At 43.9% G+C, this 17,967-nt stretch overlaps 2 protein-coding genes and 1 non-coding gene across 3 annotated transcripts in view; all 3 read left to right on the plus strand.

The window, feature by feature from the left end:
• NOL8 (nucleolar protein 8) overlaps positions 1-3,752 on the plus strand; it is a 29,484-nt gene extending 25,732 nt beyond the window's left edge. The window contains exons 14-17 of the mRNA XM_040962835.1: positions 1,151-1,283; positions 1,869-1,939; positions 3,040-3,119; positions 3,261-3,752. Coding sequence (XP_040818769.1) covers positions 1,151-1,283; positions 1,869-1,939; positions 3,040-3,119; positions 3,261-3,311 — 335 coding nt within the window. The 3' untranslated portion in view covers positions 3,312-3,752. The remainder of the gene's footprint in view (positions 1-1,150; positions 1,284-1,868; positions 1,940-3,039; positions 3,120-3,260) is intronic.
• A 2,853-nt stretch (positions 3,753-6,605) lies between these two features.
• The window catches only part of IARS1 (isoleucyl-tRNA synthetase 1), a 72,506-nt gene continuing 61,144 nt past the window's right edge, over positions 6,606-17,967 (plus strand). The window contains exons 1-6 of the mRNA XM_040963627.1: positions 6,606-6,685; positions 11,486-11,611; positions 12,192-12,348; positions 12,544-12,663; positions 15,208-15,290; positions 17,376-17,493. Of these exons, the coding sequence (XP_040819561.1) occupies positions 11,493-11,611; positions 12,192-12,348; positions 12,544-12,663; positions 15,208-15,290; positions 17,376-17,493 (597 nt within the window). The 5' untranslated portion in view covers positions 6,606-6,685; positions 11,486-11,492. The remainder of the gene's footprint in view (positions 6,686-11,485; positions 11,612-12,191; positions 12,349-12,543; positions 12,664-15,207; positions 15,291-17,375; positions 17,494-17,967) is intronic.
• LOC121145176 lies at positions 7,630-7,762 on the plus strand. The gene has a single exon (XR_005881972.1). It is a non-coding gene; the product is annotated as a small nucleolar RNA SNORA84 (small nucleolar RNA).

Genomic DNA, 17,967 nt, shown 5'->3' on the forward strand with positions numbered 1-17,967 from the left:
GTGTGAAAGTTAACATGGACCGTGACTAAAAGCATTTATTCCTGAGGAGCATGTTCCTTGCTCTGTATCCCGAATGTTCATGTGATGCTCTGTACAGCAGATTTCAGCTACAGCTAAACTTGATTCTTCAAAGAATCAAGCAGCTCAGGCTGTGCTTGACAGATACAAATCAATAGCTAGCCCTGGCATTCTAAAATGACATAAGCCATCTAGTGGTTTTACTGTTGTAACTGGGATGCTGTAGCATATCCTCTGCCTGCTTCCCTCATCTTGCCTCTCTTCTGCCCCCGAGGAGTTTCCGTGAGGCACAAATTGACTGTCAACCTAATTTTGAGGGCCACTTGTGAGAAATTGCACTTGCGCTTGGTTAGACACCAGCACTGTGTGCGCTATCTCTGACATGTGTGTGGGAAATTTTTGGCAGTGCAGAAGATGGTTATGTAGGTAGCTTTCTCATCGATTTTTCAAAAGATTTTGGGATTGAAAAATGCAAAAAAATGTACCCTTTGCATGTTTTAAATAAATAGTAGCAAAATTTGATTTTTTTTTTTAAAGATTTATTTTTATTATTTTTTCATTGGAAAGGCGGATATACAGAGAGGAGAGACAGAGAGGAAGATCTTCCGTCCGATGATTCACTCCCCAAGTGAGCGCAACGGCCGATACTATGCCGATCTGAAGCCAGGAGCCTCTTGCGGGTCTCCCACGCGGGTGCAGGGTCCCAAAGCCCTGGGCCGTCCTCGACTGCCTTCCCAGGCCACAGGCAGGGAGCTGAAAGGGAAGCGGGGCTGCCGGGGATTAGAACCGGTGCCCACATGGGATCCCGGGCGTGCAAGGCGAGGACCTTTAACCACTTGCACCACCGCGCCGGGCCCGATTTTGTTATTTTTGAAGATACATAAACCATTTTTTTTTATATCTTCTTACAACACTGTATTCCTTATCACAAAAAATCCTGGCAATGTCAAAATTATGACAGTTTCTCCCTGTTTGAAAATTCAAAAAAGGTGAAACTCCCTTTTTTTAAAAAAAAAAAAAACAACGTATTAAAGTTTGAGTTCCATATTTATGGAGAAAGTAAGAGAATGCATGTGTTCAGCAATATCTGATTGTTCAGCTCCGACACTCATCTCTGCCTGTCCTGATACAGAAACCTACCGAGTTGAAACGATGAAGGCTGGGAGGACTGGCTGCAAGGGGGACCCTCGTTTCCAAGACAGCAGCACTTCAGAGGAGGAGGAAGATGCTGCTGAAGAAACAGATCTCAGACAGCCCGTCCCCGAGTAAGCAGTCTCGTGCAGAAACATTTCATAATTGATAAAAGTGGTAGTTAGACGTGTTTCGGTGTATTTTCAAAGTATCCAAGTTTGTCCCACAACTTCCTTTTTCCTTCGCTCCTTACCTTACGTAATTTGGAATAGTCTCTTTTTCCCTTGAGATTTGGATCCACCTGTGGGAGAAAGAATGCGTCAAGGGAAGTCACACCAGCAGTGATTTGTGGGTCTAGAAATGGGATCCTGAGGTAGGCTGGGTGCCCCCAGCCCAGGCCCCCATCGCCTGCGTGTGGGGAACCCTGGCAGTGAGGAAGGAATAGTGAGGATGAAGTAAGAGCAGCTGGAGTGGGAAGCAGCAGCTCACAGTTGAACAGGTTTCACTGTTAAAACCTTTGGAGAGAGGAATGTTGAATTGGAGGGAAAGCAGGATGATTTTTAACTCCGGGGAAAATGAGGAAAACAAATACTGTCTTTGAGAATCTATCAGTATATTTATGGTATCATTGATTTATGCCTCTAATGTAAGTATTTCTTTGAAATTATTGAAATGAAGCCAACCAATATCTCTATTTCCCTCGCCCTTCTTTTTTTCAGAGAAGCATCATTGCCTGTGAAACAAACCACTCGATTTTTCTTTTTCTCTAAGCATGATGAAAGACTTCATGGTGAGTGAGTCTACTTTCCCAGTAAATGGTAACCACACAGCTCTTCTTACTGTCACCCCCATCCAGAAATGCTGACCCTTTGTAGCATCCCGTGGTTCTGCCACCTGCTGACTGCTGCACTATTTTTAGGACCATAAAAGTCCACATGGGATTACATCAAGATAAACGAAATGAATGCCAGGCCAAAACTCCCTGGTTCTTCTGGATAATCCAGCTTTGTGCTCCTTGGCAGAAAAGCACAAGGGATCTGCGGTCCTGACTGCCCTTCACTCCTAACTTAAGTGTCAGCTCGAGATTCTGGCCAGATCACAGTGAGAAGTATATTCAAGAAAAGGGATATGAAGTTTCTAGATGGCCTGAAGAGAAACCTTCATCATACTACTGCTGATTTGATTGCCGGACTCCTAAAATAGCCATTTTCTGATGAATAATAATGTGGAGGCCTTGGTTATGACCTGTGTCAACAGCCTCTGTACTTCCAAATTGTAATGTGGAGTACATCTCAGTGGCTGCTGGCTGGACACCCATTTACTGCTTCATCTGTGTTGCTTAACAACTGACACTCAAAGCTTTATCCACAGAGATCAGTTATAGCACTAAAATTTCTCACTTCCTGAAAAATAATGTCTTACTTATAAAAAGTGTCAAGTTAAAGAAGATAAGTAGGGCCCTGCACGGTGGCCTAGCGGCTAAATCCTCGCCTTGAATGTGCTGGGATCCCATATGGGCACCGGTTCTAACCCCGGCAGCTCCACTTCCCATCCAGCTCCCTGCTTGTGGCCTGGGAAAGCAGTTGAGGATGGCCCAAGGCCTTGGGACCCTGTACCTGCATGGGAGACCTGTAGGAAGTTCCTGACTCCTGGCTTTGGATCAGCGCAGCACCAGCTGTTGTGCTCACTTGGGGAGTGAATCATCGGACAGAAGATCTTCCTCTCTGTCTCCTCTTCTCTTCTGAATATCTGACTTTGCAATAAAAATAAATAAATCCTTCTTAAAAAATTAGTAGAATTGAAGAAAATAGTCAACTAGAATTAGAGATCTTAATAATTCTGAACACTAGATATTATCCATTTTATAGTAATTCTGTATTTTCTCAATAGGTTCTGACTTATTCTGGAGAGGAGAGGGAAATAATGCTAGCAAAAGTTCCTGGGAGGCCAGAACACATAGCCTGCTGATGGTGAGTGCTTGCATTTCCATAACCTTGACAATCGCAGTAACCTCTATAGCCTAAAAACCTACACAGCCTGCTGTATGGTTCCTGAATACATTGAAACAGTGTACGCTCACTAACAAAGACCTGAATTTATGATTTTTCTAGGACTGTCGGAAGAAACATAAAGAAGCAAAAAGAAAAGTGAAGCTAAAATAATGTCATCACTGAATTTGATTGGAAATGTGGACAAGCTCACCTGAGGAAATTGACCCAGAAAATAATTTTGGCTGACAGAAGAAATTTAAGAGTGAAACAAATCTTCAAAATGTGGCTGGTAGAAAATCATTCATGTCGCCATCTTTTTTCTGTGGAAATCCTGTTTTTCTTCCCTAAATAATTACTTCAGAAAATTGAAGTTTTACAGAACAGTCCCCCAAAATATGAGAAGTCTTTTTAAAGTTTGTGAAAACTGTATGTTTGTAGTAAAACTATGTCTGCATCTCAAAACTTTATACACCAAATACATTTATTTTTAAATGTCATCCTCCATAAACTTTGTAAAGTACCCGTACCTTTCTTGTAAATAGTCTATTAGCTCTCCATCCTTAATGAGCGTTTGATAAACAATTTATCTGAAGCTTTTTAAAATAAATGGGCTAAAACATTTGTGTTTTCCAAGTTACACTTTGTGTGAATTCTAGGTTATTTTAAATAGTTCCGATGGTTCCAAATATGCATCACTAGCTTCTTGTTTTTGTTTAAAAGAGTGATTTACAACTTTGAGTTTTATTTCCTGTGTCTTGATGAGTGACTCACTGAATAGCGGGACATGTCACTCGATAGCTGAGTTCTGTGAAGCCCAGGGATGGAAGACATGTACAGTTCCCTGTCAATGCAAACAAGCCTATTCATCCCAAACATAGAGCAGTAGATGATGAGAAATAGTTTGCTTTTGTTATTACAATTCAACACCCAGCATGGGCTATGTACAAATTTTCAAAATATATTTGCAGTTCGTGGTTTTGGAGGCTCACAGTCCGAGATTGGGCAGACCTCACTACTTCAGGCATGTGGTCAAGCTGGAGGATGGCAGCTGCCTGGCGAGGACACAGCAGTTACCTCTCATGCCAGGAGACACACGAAGATTTATTCATTTGCCTACATTTATTTTATTTGTAAGAGTTACACGGAGAAAGTGGGAGAGACAGAGAGAGCGTCCGTGTACTCATTCCCTCCTGCAGTGGCAACGGAGCCTGGAGGCCAGGAACCCAGAGCTGCTTTTGGTTCTGCCGTGTGGGGGCAGGGAGAACATCTCCACTGCCTCCCAGGCACGTTAGCAAGGAGCTGGATCAGGAGCGGAGCAGCTGGGACTAACAGCCTCCCATATAGGATGCCAGCACCAAGGTGGCAACTTTATTGTCCACCCAACAGTACCAGCCCCAAGATTTATTTTTTTATGTATTTGAAGAGTAGAGTTACACAGAGAAGACAGGGAGAGGGAGAACTATCTTTCAGCCAGTGGTTCATTCTCCAATTGTTTGCAATGGCTAGGTCTGGGCCAGGCTTAAAGCCAGCTTAAGTGAGACCAGAGCCAACATGGGATGCTGATGTCACAGCTCAAGGCTTAACTGGCTATGTCAAAATGTCTTCCACATAGGCAAGGTTCACTTTTATAATCAGCCTACTTGTTTTTGTTTGCTTTCTTTTTAAATATTTCGTTTTGGTTGGGAAGGCAGATTTACACAGAAGGAGACAAGACAGATCTCCCATCCAGGTCTGGCACAGTAGCGTGGCAGCTAAAGTCCTTGGCTTGCATGCGTGGGGATGCCATATGGGCACTGGTTTGTATCCTGACAGCGCTGCTTCCCATCCAGCTTCCTGCTTGTGGCTTGGGAAAGCAGTGGAGGATGGCCCAAAGCCTTGGGACCCTGTGCCCACATGGGAGACCTGGAAGAAGCTCCTGGCTTCAGATTGGCTCAGCTCTGGCTGTTGCAGTCACTTGGAGAGTGAATCAACAGACAGAAGATCTTCCTCTCTCTCGTCTCTGTATATCTGCCTTTCCAATAAAAATAAATAAATCTAAACAAACAAAAACTTGCAACCACTGGGTCAACCCCCAAAGCAAATAAGTAAGAAGCAATGGCATTTCCATTCCACAGTTCCCGCTTTGATTAAAAAAAAAAATCAAAAATCACATAACATAGTTGTAATTGGATTTCTTGGATTTTCAAATTTTCCAAAAAATCAATTCAACTCTTAAGTCCAAGTGGTATATTTTGAACACAATTAAAAATTTCAGCCATTTTTATTCATTTGACTCTTTCCAGACTTAATCTTTCCATACTTTGCAACAGTCACTATAGAATATTTATCAAACCTATTTTTAATATTTATTTTTATTGGAAAATCAGATATACAGGGAGGAGAGACAGGAAAATCTGTCATCCATTGGTTCACAAGTGGCCCCAACAGTCAGAGCTGAGCCTGGAACCTCTTCTGGTTCTCCCACGGGGGAGCAGGGTGCTTTGGGCCATCCTTGACTGCTTTCCCAGGTCACATGCAGGGAGCTGGATGGGAAGTGGGGCTGCCGGGATTAGAACCGGCGCGCCCATATGGGATCCAGGCAAATGAAAGGAGAGGACTTGAGCTGCTAGGTTTCTGTGGTGGGCCCTCTTCAATTTTTAAATCAGATTTATCAGCCTAGCTCTCCACTTCCCCTGTTTTCCAGGGACACAGCTTGAACGCCTCAGTCTTGCTCCAGGGTGTAACCTCAGGAAATCAAACATCTGACATCACATTCCACACACTACGTATGTAGGCTCCTCTGATGGAGGACAGCAAGCCACTCTGAGTATTCAAGTAACTTGAATACCTACTAGACAACTATCAAGATGTTCTTCCTTCCTGAGGAGGTGCTGTCTACTGATTCCAACCCACTGGGTAAAGCAGTTTCCCAGGGAATTACCCGTGAAGGATGCCAAGCCTAAGAATGACAATAAATAAGCTAATGTTTTCATGACAGGAAACATTCTAAAGTTCCACTATGACGTGAAGGCCGGCTCCCCAGCCTCCCTTCTTCTGCCACAGGAAAAGAGGCTGGATTTGGCTTCCCAACAGCCAAGCCCTGATGTGGTGTTTATGGCGTTATTTACATTGGAGATAAGGCACAGAGCTGAGGGGTCCCGCTGGATTGCCACGCAAACAGGATAACGAGCGAGCGCTCTCCCCCAAGAAAATCCAATAGGGTCATTTTTTTTTTTTTTTTTTTTTAGTGGTTTTTAGTGCTGGAGTCCACTCGGCACCACCGACCCCAAGGCCCAGGGGGGCGCCAGCCCAGAACCTGCTCCTGAGCTTGGAGCAGCATTCCAGGCAAGCACAGCTTTTCATGACTAGGACTGTGGGCGTGGTCCCAGGAAAGCCAATCAGGGCCAGGCTTGTTGGCCTGTGGAAGGCTGCGCGCTCTGATTCGCTAGGTGTTGACCGGCCCTGTGCGCTGCCCGCTGTCCCGGGGTTGCATCACCTGGGAGCGCAGGGCCGCGGCGTGGTCGGCGGCTGCTTTCCAGGCTAGCCAGCCCGCAGGGGCTCTCCAGGTACGCTGGGCTCCTCGCATGCATCGGGTCCCCGCCCGCCGGGCCTTCGGGGGACGCACATTCCCGGGGTTCCCTGAAGGCGCCAGAGCCTGCGCGCTGGGCCCCATGTGTGCGACTCGTGCTGCCCGCAGAGGCGAGGGTCGCGCTCGCACACTTTGCAGTCCTGGGAGAGTAGGACCCGATTTTTTTTTTTTTTTTTTTTAAGATGGCATTTTTGGAGAACTCCCGGTGGTGCATTGGTTGCCTATCTGTGATTATTTTGGAGGACGGAGATTGGGAGGCGGCCTAAGGCGGGTTGATTCCTTGGGCCGCGAATCTCAATCTTCAGGAATTCCTTAGGTGTGCTGGGGGGTTCTCGAACCTTGGACGGTTTTGAGAATTGAGGGGTGTGGAGCACGCTGGAGAAGTCCAGCTGGTGGGCGAAGTTCTTACTAAACCGAGGCGTTCTTAAGAGCAGGGCAAGGTCGGGATCTCCCTGCCTGGCAGCCGTGGTGACATGGGGTCCTAAGGGCTGACTGTGGGGTCCTAAGGGCTGAATGTGGCGTCCTGAGGGCTGACTGTGGGGTCCTCAGGGCTGAATGTGGCGTCCTTGCTCCCGGGCTCACACACTGTCTAGTAATACAGCTGGTAATTGATTGGTTCCCCGCCACCCCGACTGAGCAGCTCGCTTCAGCAGGGCCCAGCCCCAAGCTGTTGGGGGCAATTTGGGAAGTCATCCAGCAGACGGGAAATTAATGTCGGAATAAGTTAAAGGGGGTGGGGGAGCGGAAGAGTATGAGATTTTAAACAAAAACCTTGATGCTTCAGTACGCTTTTCCTGGGTGTGTGCAAGTTAATGAGCTGAACACAATGCAAGTTAAGGAGATATTGCCAAACTAGAAGTTTAAGGTGTGGTGACTGGGGCAGGTGGCATCCCGAGGGTATCCTGGCAATGTTAATGTACTGCCCTGTGGTTGCTGGAGACTGTTGTGCCAGTACAGCTCTCCAGTGGATACAATGGGCCAGAGCAACCCTGTGATTTATGCATGGAGGCTGTTTCTCTTCCGCAGCCGCCATAGCCCGGTCACTGGGACAGGGCTCTGCCTGGGATGGTCAGCGCTCATCTGCTGGTTTTAACGTTGGGCATAATAGTACAGTGATTTACTTCGTCTTGAGAGAGTAGAAACTGGCTAGATAATTCAGCAGCTCAGAGCTCAGAGGAAGTGGTTCAGATGGGTGTCTGTGACAAAGTGTCAGAACGGAGTGCCAGTCCCTAGGGGTCTTGTTAAATGCAGGTGCGAGAGTGCTTAGCCTAGCAGTTGAGCTTGCTAAGTGCACTTGTCTCACATGGAGCACTTCAGTGCATTCCCTGCTGTAGCCCTGACTGCAGTTTCTAATGACTTCAGTGGAGTTCTTCTGCTTATGTGAGGAAAGCCGGATTGAGTAACTGGCTTTTTTTTTCCAGGCTGTAACATCATTGGAAAGGGAAATGGTGGATGGGAAATCCCTTATCTTTGCAACTGTAAATTAAAAAAAAAATCAAATAAATAAAAAACCTGTTTTTTTTTTTTTTTTAGAAGTAAGCTTTGAGTCCTAGGTCGGTGGTGGGGCTAACAAGTTGCATTTTAAAAAAAGATTTCATGTATTTGAAACAGTTACAGGAGAGTGAGAGAAGGAGAAACAGAAATTGCCGTGCACTGCTTCACTCCCTACATGGCTATTGTGGGGCTAGGGCCCAGCCACAGTGAGGTCAGAAACCTCCCAGGTTTCCCACATGGGTACAGGAACCTAAAGCCCTTGGCAGGCCTCTACTGCTTTCCCAGATATGTTAGCAGGAAGCTGGATCGAAAGTGGAGCAGCTGGGACTTTTGGCAGCGCCCATGTGGGACGGTGGTATCGCAGGCAGTGGCCTTACCACTATGCCTCAATGTCAACCTCAGCGTGTAGACATGAGCTTTCAGAGACCCAGCGTTGAGTAGCAGCTCTTATCAGTGATGGCAGTGGAGGACAGGTATGGGCTCCGTAGACCCAGCGTTGAGTAGCAGCTCTTTCCAGTGATGGCAGTGGAAGGCAGGTCTGGGCTCCATAGACCCAGCGTTGAGTAGCAGCTCTTTCCAGTGAAGCAGCTCAAGTGCTTCAGAGGTCTGGATTGAGTTCCAGACTCCTGGCTTTGGCCAGGCCCAGTATTGAAGGCATTTGGGGATTGAACCAGCAGATAGACTATCTCTTCCCTTCAGAAAATTAAATTAAAGTGTAAAAAAATAAAATGAGACAAGTGAATATATCATTACCTTAAAGTCTATTAGTCTTCAAGTATAATCCTGTAAATGTCAATGTTTTTTTTTTAAGATTTATTTATTTATTGGAAAGTCAGATATACAGAGAGAAGGAGAGACAGAGAGGAAGATCTTCCATCCGATGATTCACTCCCCAAGTGACTGCAATGGCCACTGCTGCGCCAATCTGGAGCCAGGAGCCAGGAGCCTCTTCCGGATCTCCCACATGGGTGCAGGGTCCCAAGGCTTTGGGCCGTCCTCGACTGCTTTTCCAGGCCACAAGCAGGGAGCTGGATGGGAAGTGGAGCTGCTGGGATTAGAAAGGCGCCCATCTGGGATCTCGGGGCGTTCAAGGTGAGGACTTTAGCCACTAGGCCACACTGCCGGACCCAAATGTCACTGGTTTTTTTAACAAGGTAGTCACTGACCCAATAGGACACTTAACAAGTCAGTAAATGCAAACTCGAACACTTCTTTATTTCTTTTTTTTTTAAAAAATTATTTCTTTATTATATTTTTGACAATCTTTACATAGTTAATTAGGGTAAAAAGGTACAAGGGGTATAGGAAAGTGGGCAAGACTATTATTTCCATATTGTTTCATTCATACATCTGAAGTAAAGGGGATATTGAGGGAGAAGCCCCACCCAGTCTCCCACCCACCCCAGGTCCCGGATGTGGGGCATGATCTGAGATACTTGCTCAAGTGGTTTTGATAGTTCACCAGTAATGAATTGCTGCTAATCTCGCCACCCGAAGCACGATGAGATCATTGAAGAATCCTCTGATTGACACAGTCCCTCATAGTCTCCATTTGCCCAGTATTTCGCTGCCAATATATAGCTGAGGTGGTTGATTGACTTGTTCTGTCTTCTGTCTTTTCTTGGTTAGGTTGAACACTTCTCTCAATCCTTCAAAATCCAGAGGTTGGGTCCAGTGCAGCAGCCTGGTGGTTAAAGTCCTCTCCTTGTACATACCAGGATCCCATATCAGTACTGTTTTGTATCCCGGCTACTCCACTTCCCATCCAGCTCCCTGCTTATGGCCTGGGAAAGCAGTTGAGGATGGTCCAAGTTCTTGGAATCCTGTACTTGCATGGGGGATCCAAAAGAGGCTCCTGGCTTCTGGCTTCATGTCAGTTCAGCTTAGGCCATTGAAACCACTTGGGAGGTGAACCAGCATATGACAGATCTTTTCTCTGTGTATCTCCTCTCTGTAAATCTGACTTTCCAATAAAAATAAATCTTTAAAAAAAATCCAGAGGTTGCATTAAGAATTTAAAATGGAAAATTGCATACAGCTTGTATTTAAAACTACTTACTGTTACACTCTGGGTGCAGTGAGCTTTTTCAGTTTATTATGTGGCCAGCCTGTTCTTATATTTTCTATATAAAATTTACAGTGTCATGGCATTTGACATAGCTGTTAAGAGTCGCCTTGGGATTCCCAATGACATATCACACTCTGGGTTAGAGCTCTGGCTGCTGTGTTTTCATTCCTACTGATGTGCAAGTTCAAGTACCAGCTACCTGCTGGTTAAAAACATTAAAAGAAAATAAAAACTTGACCTAGCTTCCAACCGCAGCTGAAAAATTAATAGGGGTAACAGAAAAGGAGAGTCACTATCACAAGTCGTTTTTTCTTTTTTAACAGCTGAGTCGCTTGCTATGCTTAATAGGATTTTAGGAAGAACGGGCTTCAGGCTTATTTTACAGAGCGAAATTTCCATGTGCTGATTCATTCCCCAAATGGCTACAAAAGCCAGAGCTGAGCTTATCTGAAGTCTGGGAAAACAGTCAAATGTGGCTCAAGTGTCTGGGTCCTTGTCCATACTAGGAAACCTGAAAGAAGTTGGGGTTCCTGGCTTCAGCCTGGTCCAGCCCTAGCCATTGTGGTCATTTGGAGAGTGAACCAGTTGATGGAAGTGGTATATCTCCTTTCTCTGTAACTCTGCCTCTCATATGAGTGAAAAATAATTTTTTTTAAGATTTATTTTTATTAGAAATGTAGAGTTTACAGAGAGAAGATATAGAAAGATTTTCCATCCGCTGGTTTGCTCCCCAAGTGGCTGCAATGGCTGGAGCTGAGTCAATCTAATGGCAGGAGCTTCTTCTGGATCTCCTATGCGGGTGCGGAGTCCCAAGGCTTTGAGCCATCCTCGGCTGCTTTCCCAGGCCACAAGCAGTGAGCTGGATGGGGAGGGAGGGCAGCAGACACACTAACCAACACCCACATAGGATCCCGGCATGTGCGAGGTGATGACTTCAGCCACTAGACTATCACATTGTGCCTGAAAAATAAATCTTAAAAAAAAAAAGTTTGTTACAGGTGAAACTGTCCTAAAATTAGTAGTGGGGATTGTTTTACAGCTTTATGAGTATACTGCATTGCAAACTTTGAAACTATGTGCTTTACTGTATATGAATCTTAACTCAGTAGAACTAATATTTGAAGTACTAGGTAATACGGTAGTGTGTGCACTGCAATTGTAGAGTGTACTGCTGGTATAGGTTTCTTTTGACAGTGAATTTCTTTTGTCTTGCAGCAACAAAATGGTTCAACAAGTTCCAGAAAACATCAGTTTTCCTGCTGAAGAAGAGAAAATTTTGCAATTCTGGTCTGAATTTGATTGTTTTCAGGAATGCTTAAAACAATCAAAACACAGGCCAAAGTATGTGAATTTCGAATTCTTAAGAATAGCTTTTTTGGGGGGCTTAGTTCTGTTAAACTAGAAACTTTGTTCATCTTTGTTTTAACAGATCAGTTTCCTGTATAGTGAGTACTTACTACGCTTAATAAATGAGTTCCTAATCATTGGGGGAAATTTCTATCTCCTTTCTGCCTTTAGTGTAATTACTGCCTTTTCCGAAGCTCTTAGCCCGAAGTACCCTGCAGAACACTTCACCTAGAACACTAGTCTTGTTGTCACAGTTTGCATTTTATGTCTTGTGTGCTCAGGAGCTTTATGAAGTACGAGTTTATTCCCCAGTTTTACTGCTGAGATAACTCAGGACCAACAACTTGTTTATTACATGCAATGATGAATACAATGGCCAATGGAATGACAGGCTGTCCATTTCTACCAAAACTGTATGCTTTCTGAAGGCATACCTTAAGCAAATGTCTAGTAATGATGTCTGTGAGTTTCCTAAACTTGCTCCCCTTCTTTTCCCTAAAGGCATCCATAGAAACATGTCTGAAATTCTTGCTGTCTGCTGAATTAAACCATGTGCTTTAATTACCTCTCTTAGATTTACCTTTTATGATGGGCCTCCTTTTGCAACTGGACTGCCTCACTATGGACATATACTGGCGGGGACAATCAAGGATATAGTTACAAGATACGCTCACCAGAGTGGGTTTCATGTTGACAGAAGATTTGGATGGGATTGTCATGGTTTACCTGTGGTATGTTTCAGTCTCTGGCCTTCGAATGTTCTGGGTCTTACAGATGTAATCACGGTATAAAGTATTAAGTCTTTGTATGTCAGGCTTTTTTTTTTCCAACTTTGTTTCTGTTACATTATTTGTAGTTTATTTTCTAGGGTTGCTTGTAGTTTTATAAGGCAGGGTTATTAATAACCTTATCAATTTTTTTTTCAGGAATATGAAATTGATAAGACCCTGGGCATCAAAGGACCAGAGGATGTGGCCAAAATGGGAATCGCAGAGTATAACAATCACTGCCGAGCAATTGTGATGAGATATTCTACGGAGTGGAAGGTATGACAGGGCGTTTTCAGTTTATTTTATTGTTTTATGATACAATTCCATTGGTTCTGAGATTTCCCTTCCCCCAAAAGATTTGCTTCTAAAAGGGAAGTTGAAATGGTTTATGATCCTTTGCATGAAGTATTCTCCAGGGTGGTTGTGCTTGTGAGTAACGCTGGAGGGGCTGACCCTTTGTACTCTGGATGCCCAAGGAGTGTCCCCTCCCATCCCTCAAACCTTTAGCCTAAATTAAACTCTGTGTGCTTCCTTGATCTCCTGTGGATCTCCTACCTACACACAGTAGGTACCACACAAAATTGATTGTCAGTGTTTCGGTAAGATGTGGATATTTATCAAAATCCAATTTTGAACCATTTTTTATTTTTTAGATTTGCTTCTTTTTAATTGGTAAGGCTGATTTATGGTGAGAGAAGGAGAGACTCCTGTCCTTCCATCTGCTGGTTTACTTCCCAAATGGCTTCAACAGCCAGAGCTAAGCTATGCCAAGGCCAAGGGCCAGGAGTTTCTTCTGGGTCTTTCACAAGGGTACCAAGTCCCAAGGGCCATCTTTCGCTGGTTTCCCAGGCCATAATGAAGGAGATGGGCAGGAAGGGGAGCAGCTGGGACACAAGCTGGCACTCGTGTGGGATGAAGTGCTTGGAGGTGGAGGATTCGCCAGTTGAGTCATTGCGCTGGCATCTGTTTTTATTTTGAAGATTCGTTGTATGTAATTGAAAGATAGAATGATAAAGATAGACATTGTGTTCTCTTCCAGCACTTTGCCAAAGTGCATTAGGAGGAGGATGGATGGGAAGCAGATCAGCCTGGACTCAAGCCAGTGTTGTGATATGGGATGACTGTTGCAAGCAGCTGCTTGCCCACGATGCCAGCCTCTGCATTAGTGTTATGTGAATTTTTAAATATGTTACTCATTTTGTAAAGATTTATTGGGATGGGTTGCAGAGGGAAGGGGAGACAGGTCTATTGGCTGGTTCATTCCCCAACTGGCTACAGCTGCAAAGGCTGGACCAGATTGAAGCTGGGAGTTTTTCGTGCATCTGCCACGTGAGTTTAGGGTCCCCAAGCATTTGGGCCATCCTCTGCTGCTTTCCCATACACATTAGCAGGGAGCTGGATGGGATGTGGAGTAGCCAGGACTCAGACCAATGCCCATGTGGGATGCTGGTGCCATAGGCTGTGGGTTAACTTGCTGTGCCACAGTTCTTCCCTCCCTCCTCCCCCCTTATGTGAATTTGACTTTTCATGATGCCAGAGAGCTCCTGCCCTCACTTTTTCTTCAGGTTTTAGAACCAGAATTTTTCCTTTTTCCCCTGCCTCTCAGATTATTCTGTCTGTATGACTTAAAAACATGAGTGCTTCTGTTCTTTTCAATATGACCCACCTTACCTTTGACCTCTCAAACTTGGTGTTCCTCAGAGTTCCGTATTTGGCCACAGTATCATTTTTTACATTCTTCAAATGTTAATCCACATGATCAAAACCCGGAAACCATACCCTATCAAGACCTTGTTATCTCTTTCCTCATTGACATATTCCTCATGTTCTTTCCAGTAAGCTGCCATGTTTCTACCTTCATCACACTCTTCCTCTGCTCAGAAACGTCTGAGTGATTTCTGATTTCATCCATATGAGAGATCAGAGCTCCTGTTTTTTTCCAGTTTAACTTTCAGCCTTGTTACTTACCATCAGGAGAAAATCGTGAACAGGGTAACATACACAGGTCTTTTCCTCTCTTCTTAAATATTTGAAAAAATTTTAATTTTTCATTTTGAAATCATTTCAGACTTACTAAATAAATGCTATGAAGAGTTCTCCTACACCCTTCCTCCACCTTTCCCAATTTGTGCCATCTTAAGTGTCGATGGTACAGCTTTTCAAAACTAGAAAATTAATTTTGACAAGGGACTACGGATTCATTCAGATGGCACTCTTTGTGCCACATTTTTTTTTTTAATTTCTGAGTCTATGCAGTGTGACACAATGAATTTAGTTGTCATGTCTTTGTCTCCTTTAGTGTGGAACAGTCATTCAAACTTTGTCTTTCAGTCTTTTGAAACATACAGACAGGTTCTCAGTGTCTGATGTTTCTTCAAATTTAGATTATGCATTTTTGTCAAAAATTTAAAAATGCCATCTCCTTCTCAGTGTGTCAAATCAGAAGGCATAGCCCATTAATGATGATAGCTTTGTTCATTTGAGTATTATCAAGTAATACATGACTAGTGAATACATATCTTAAGGGGAGATTCTTTACAACTATTCTTCCAATCATACTTTCATTCAATAATTTTAGCATCATTTTGATAATTCCTACCAGTAACACTTCAACCTGTGGTGTTTGCCAAATAGTGATTAATAATATTATCTGTGTTTGTGGATGAATGGGAAGAAAACTGATCTTTGAATTGCATATTGTTTACAGTACAGATTTGCTTGAACTGTTGGTTATTCTTTCTAAAATGACTGTGTGTATCGACAATAAAAGTGAAAAGCAGCAGAGACCGTTGTCTGATACCTCTCCTTTGTGTCTTAAAGTCCACTGTCACCAGGCTGGGCCGATGGATTGACTTTGACAACGACTACAAAACTCTGTATCCACAGTTCATGGAGTCTGTCTGGTAGGTTTACTTCAGTGCTTATCTTAGTGAAGCTGTGTTGCACATGCGGGATAATTCTTTTGTGTTTTGCTCTTTCTTTCTAAGATTTATTTATTTTTTATTGGAAAGACCGATTTCCAGAGAGAAAAATATTCCATCTGCTGGTTCACTTAGCACATGGCTGTAACAGCTGGAACTGAGCTGATCCAAAGCCAGGAGCCGGGAGCTTCCTCCAGGTCACTAGACTTTGGGCCATCCTCTGCTGCTTTTTCCATGCTAGAGAGCTGGGAGCTGGATGGGAAGGAGAGCAGCCGGGACACTTGCAAAGGGAGGATTAGATAATTGAGGTTATTGCATTGAGTGTGGTATAATTCTTAAGCTTTTGACTCTGACATGTCTCTGTGGACATGTCCAGATCTTTATATCAAAGGACAGGAAGTCTTGGGGATACCAAAGATTTTGGATAGCGGATTTGCATTCATTAATAACAACTAGAGTTTCCCTATTCAGAGCATCTAAAATCAGGTTCTGTGTTAATGCATCTCAGAACAAAGCTCTAGATCAGAAATATTGAACAGTTGAGTGTGATTACATTTTTACCACATTTAGTAAAGCTAAAATTTTCATTTCAATAAATTAAACTTTTAAATTCACACATGAGTAGCATATACCATATTGACCAGTAAAACCATTGACCACAGTGGCCAGCTCTGGACTAGGGTGAAGCCATCATTCAGGGTGGCAGGAGTCCAGAGACTTGGGCCATCTTCTGCTGCTTTTCCCAGGCCACTAGCAGAGTTAGAGGAGGAGTGAAGACACTTGCATCAGATGCTGCTGTTGCATGTGGTAGTTTTATCCACTACACCACAGTAGTGGCCACAACAACCAGAGCTGAGGCGATCAGGAGCAGGAGCCAGGAGCTTCCTCTGGGTCTCCCACGCAGGTGCAGGGCCCCAAGGCTTTGGTCTGTCCTTGACTGCTTTCCCAGGCCACAAGCAGGGAGGTGGATGGGAAGTGGAGCAGCTAGATACAAACCAGCCACCCGTATTGGATCCTGGCAGATGCAAGGCGAATATTCAGCCATTGGGTATCGTGCCAGGCCCCTAAAATATATAAATCTTAAGAGAGAAAGAGAATGTACAATAGAAAGGCAAAATTAAATAGTGTTCTCACCTCTGTATTTTCCTATCCATTAAGGTATGTGAGTAATCATCATGGGACAATATGAGGTAACTGTACTGTCACTGCTTGTACAGTGTAGTGGGACACTTAGTTTCGTGCACCCCATTTTTTTTTTAGATTTATTTTTATTGGAAAGGCAGATATACAGAGAGGAGTAGAGACAGAGAGGAAGATCTTATGTCTGATAGTTCACTCCCCAGATGATGGCAACGGCTGGAGCTCAGCCAATCAGGAGCCAGGAGCTCTTCCAGGTCCCCCACGCAGGAGCAGAATCCCAAAGCTTTGGACTGTCCTCCAAGCGGTCCAAGCAGGGTCGCTGAGATTAGAACTGGTGCCCATTTGGGATTCCGGGCATGCAAGGGGAGGACTTTAACCACTACGCTACCACGCCGGGCCCCATGTATCCCATTTTTTTAATGTTCAAAAAAAAACTTTCAGCAGACTAGAAGAGATACTTGATCCTAATCCAGAAGGTTATTACTTTTTAAATTGCTTTGGTAATTATTTCATATAATGGACAGATTTCATTGAAATTTAGATAGTATACCAAATAAAAACAATGTTAAGAGAATATTCAGAAATGCCAACCTCAGGTTAGCCTGGCGACTAATGCCTGCTTGCCTGTGCTGTATCTCATATGAACACCAATTCGTATCCTGCTTCCCATCCAGCTCTCTGCTGGGAAAGCAGTCGAGGAAGTAAATCTTTCAAAAAAAAAAATCTATAAATGTTTTCAAGGTCTCATAAACCGTGAATATGTACGTAGATATGTGCAGATTTACATCACTGCTGTCATATTGGTGTGTCACTTGGTTTTCCCAGCAGCCTGTCATGAACTTCCGTGTCGGAGAGTGACATTTCCGCTCTCGTTTATGGGAATGGAATTTTTTCGTTATCTAATTGTTAATTTTCAACTCCTGCTAGGTGGGTCTTCAAACAACTCTATGATAAAGGACTCGTTTATAGAGGTGTGAAGGTCATGCCCTTCTCCACTGCATGTAGCACTCCACTTTCCAATTTTGAATCACACCAGAATTACAAGGTATGTGAAATTATGAAACGAATTAGAATTGAATGATTATCATCAGATTTCCATACAGCGCCAAGGTGGAAAGTTATCTGGAGTGTAAGTCCGACACTTCTTACTTAGTCCTGATAAGTAATACTTACCAATCCTTGGACAAAGAGTATATTGAGATTAAAAACACATGCACTATCTTCTTAAGAAATTTTATTTTTAACATAGGTTGAGAGGGATGCACAACCATGTGGGCCTTGATTGGGGTGGGGAGTGTTGCAGTATGGAGGAATTGGGGTGGGACAGATGTTGCCAGGTTTTGTTTATTTTTTTCTTCTATGCCCCCTGTAGGGGAGGGGTGGCACTCCTTGCTGTCAAACTATATCTGCACCCCAACATGGGAGACAGTCATCTGATGATACCTTAGAGTATTTCGAGCGTTGGTGTGGCTTGAGCGGTTTTCACAGTTCTGAGATGTTGTTGGCTTCATTGTGCTGG

The sequence above is a fragment of the Ochotona curzoniae genome, unplaced genomic scaffold (assembly GCF_017591425.1).
Source record: "Ochotona curzoniae isolate NIBS_2020 unplaced genomic scaffold, NIBS_Ocur_1.0 scaffold_3208, whole genome shotgun sequence".
NCBI lineage: Eukaryota > Metazoa > Chordata > Mammalia > Lagomorpha > Ochotonidae > Ochotona > Ochotona curzoniae.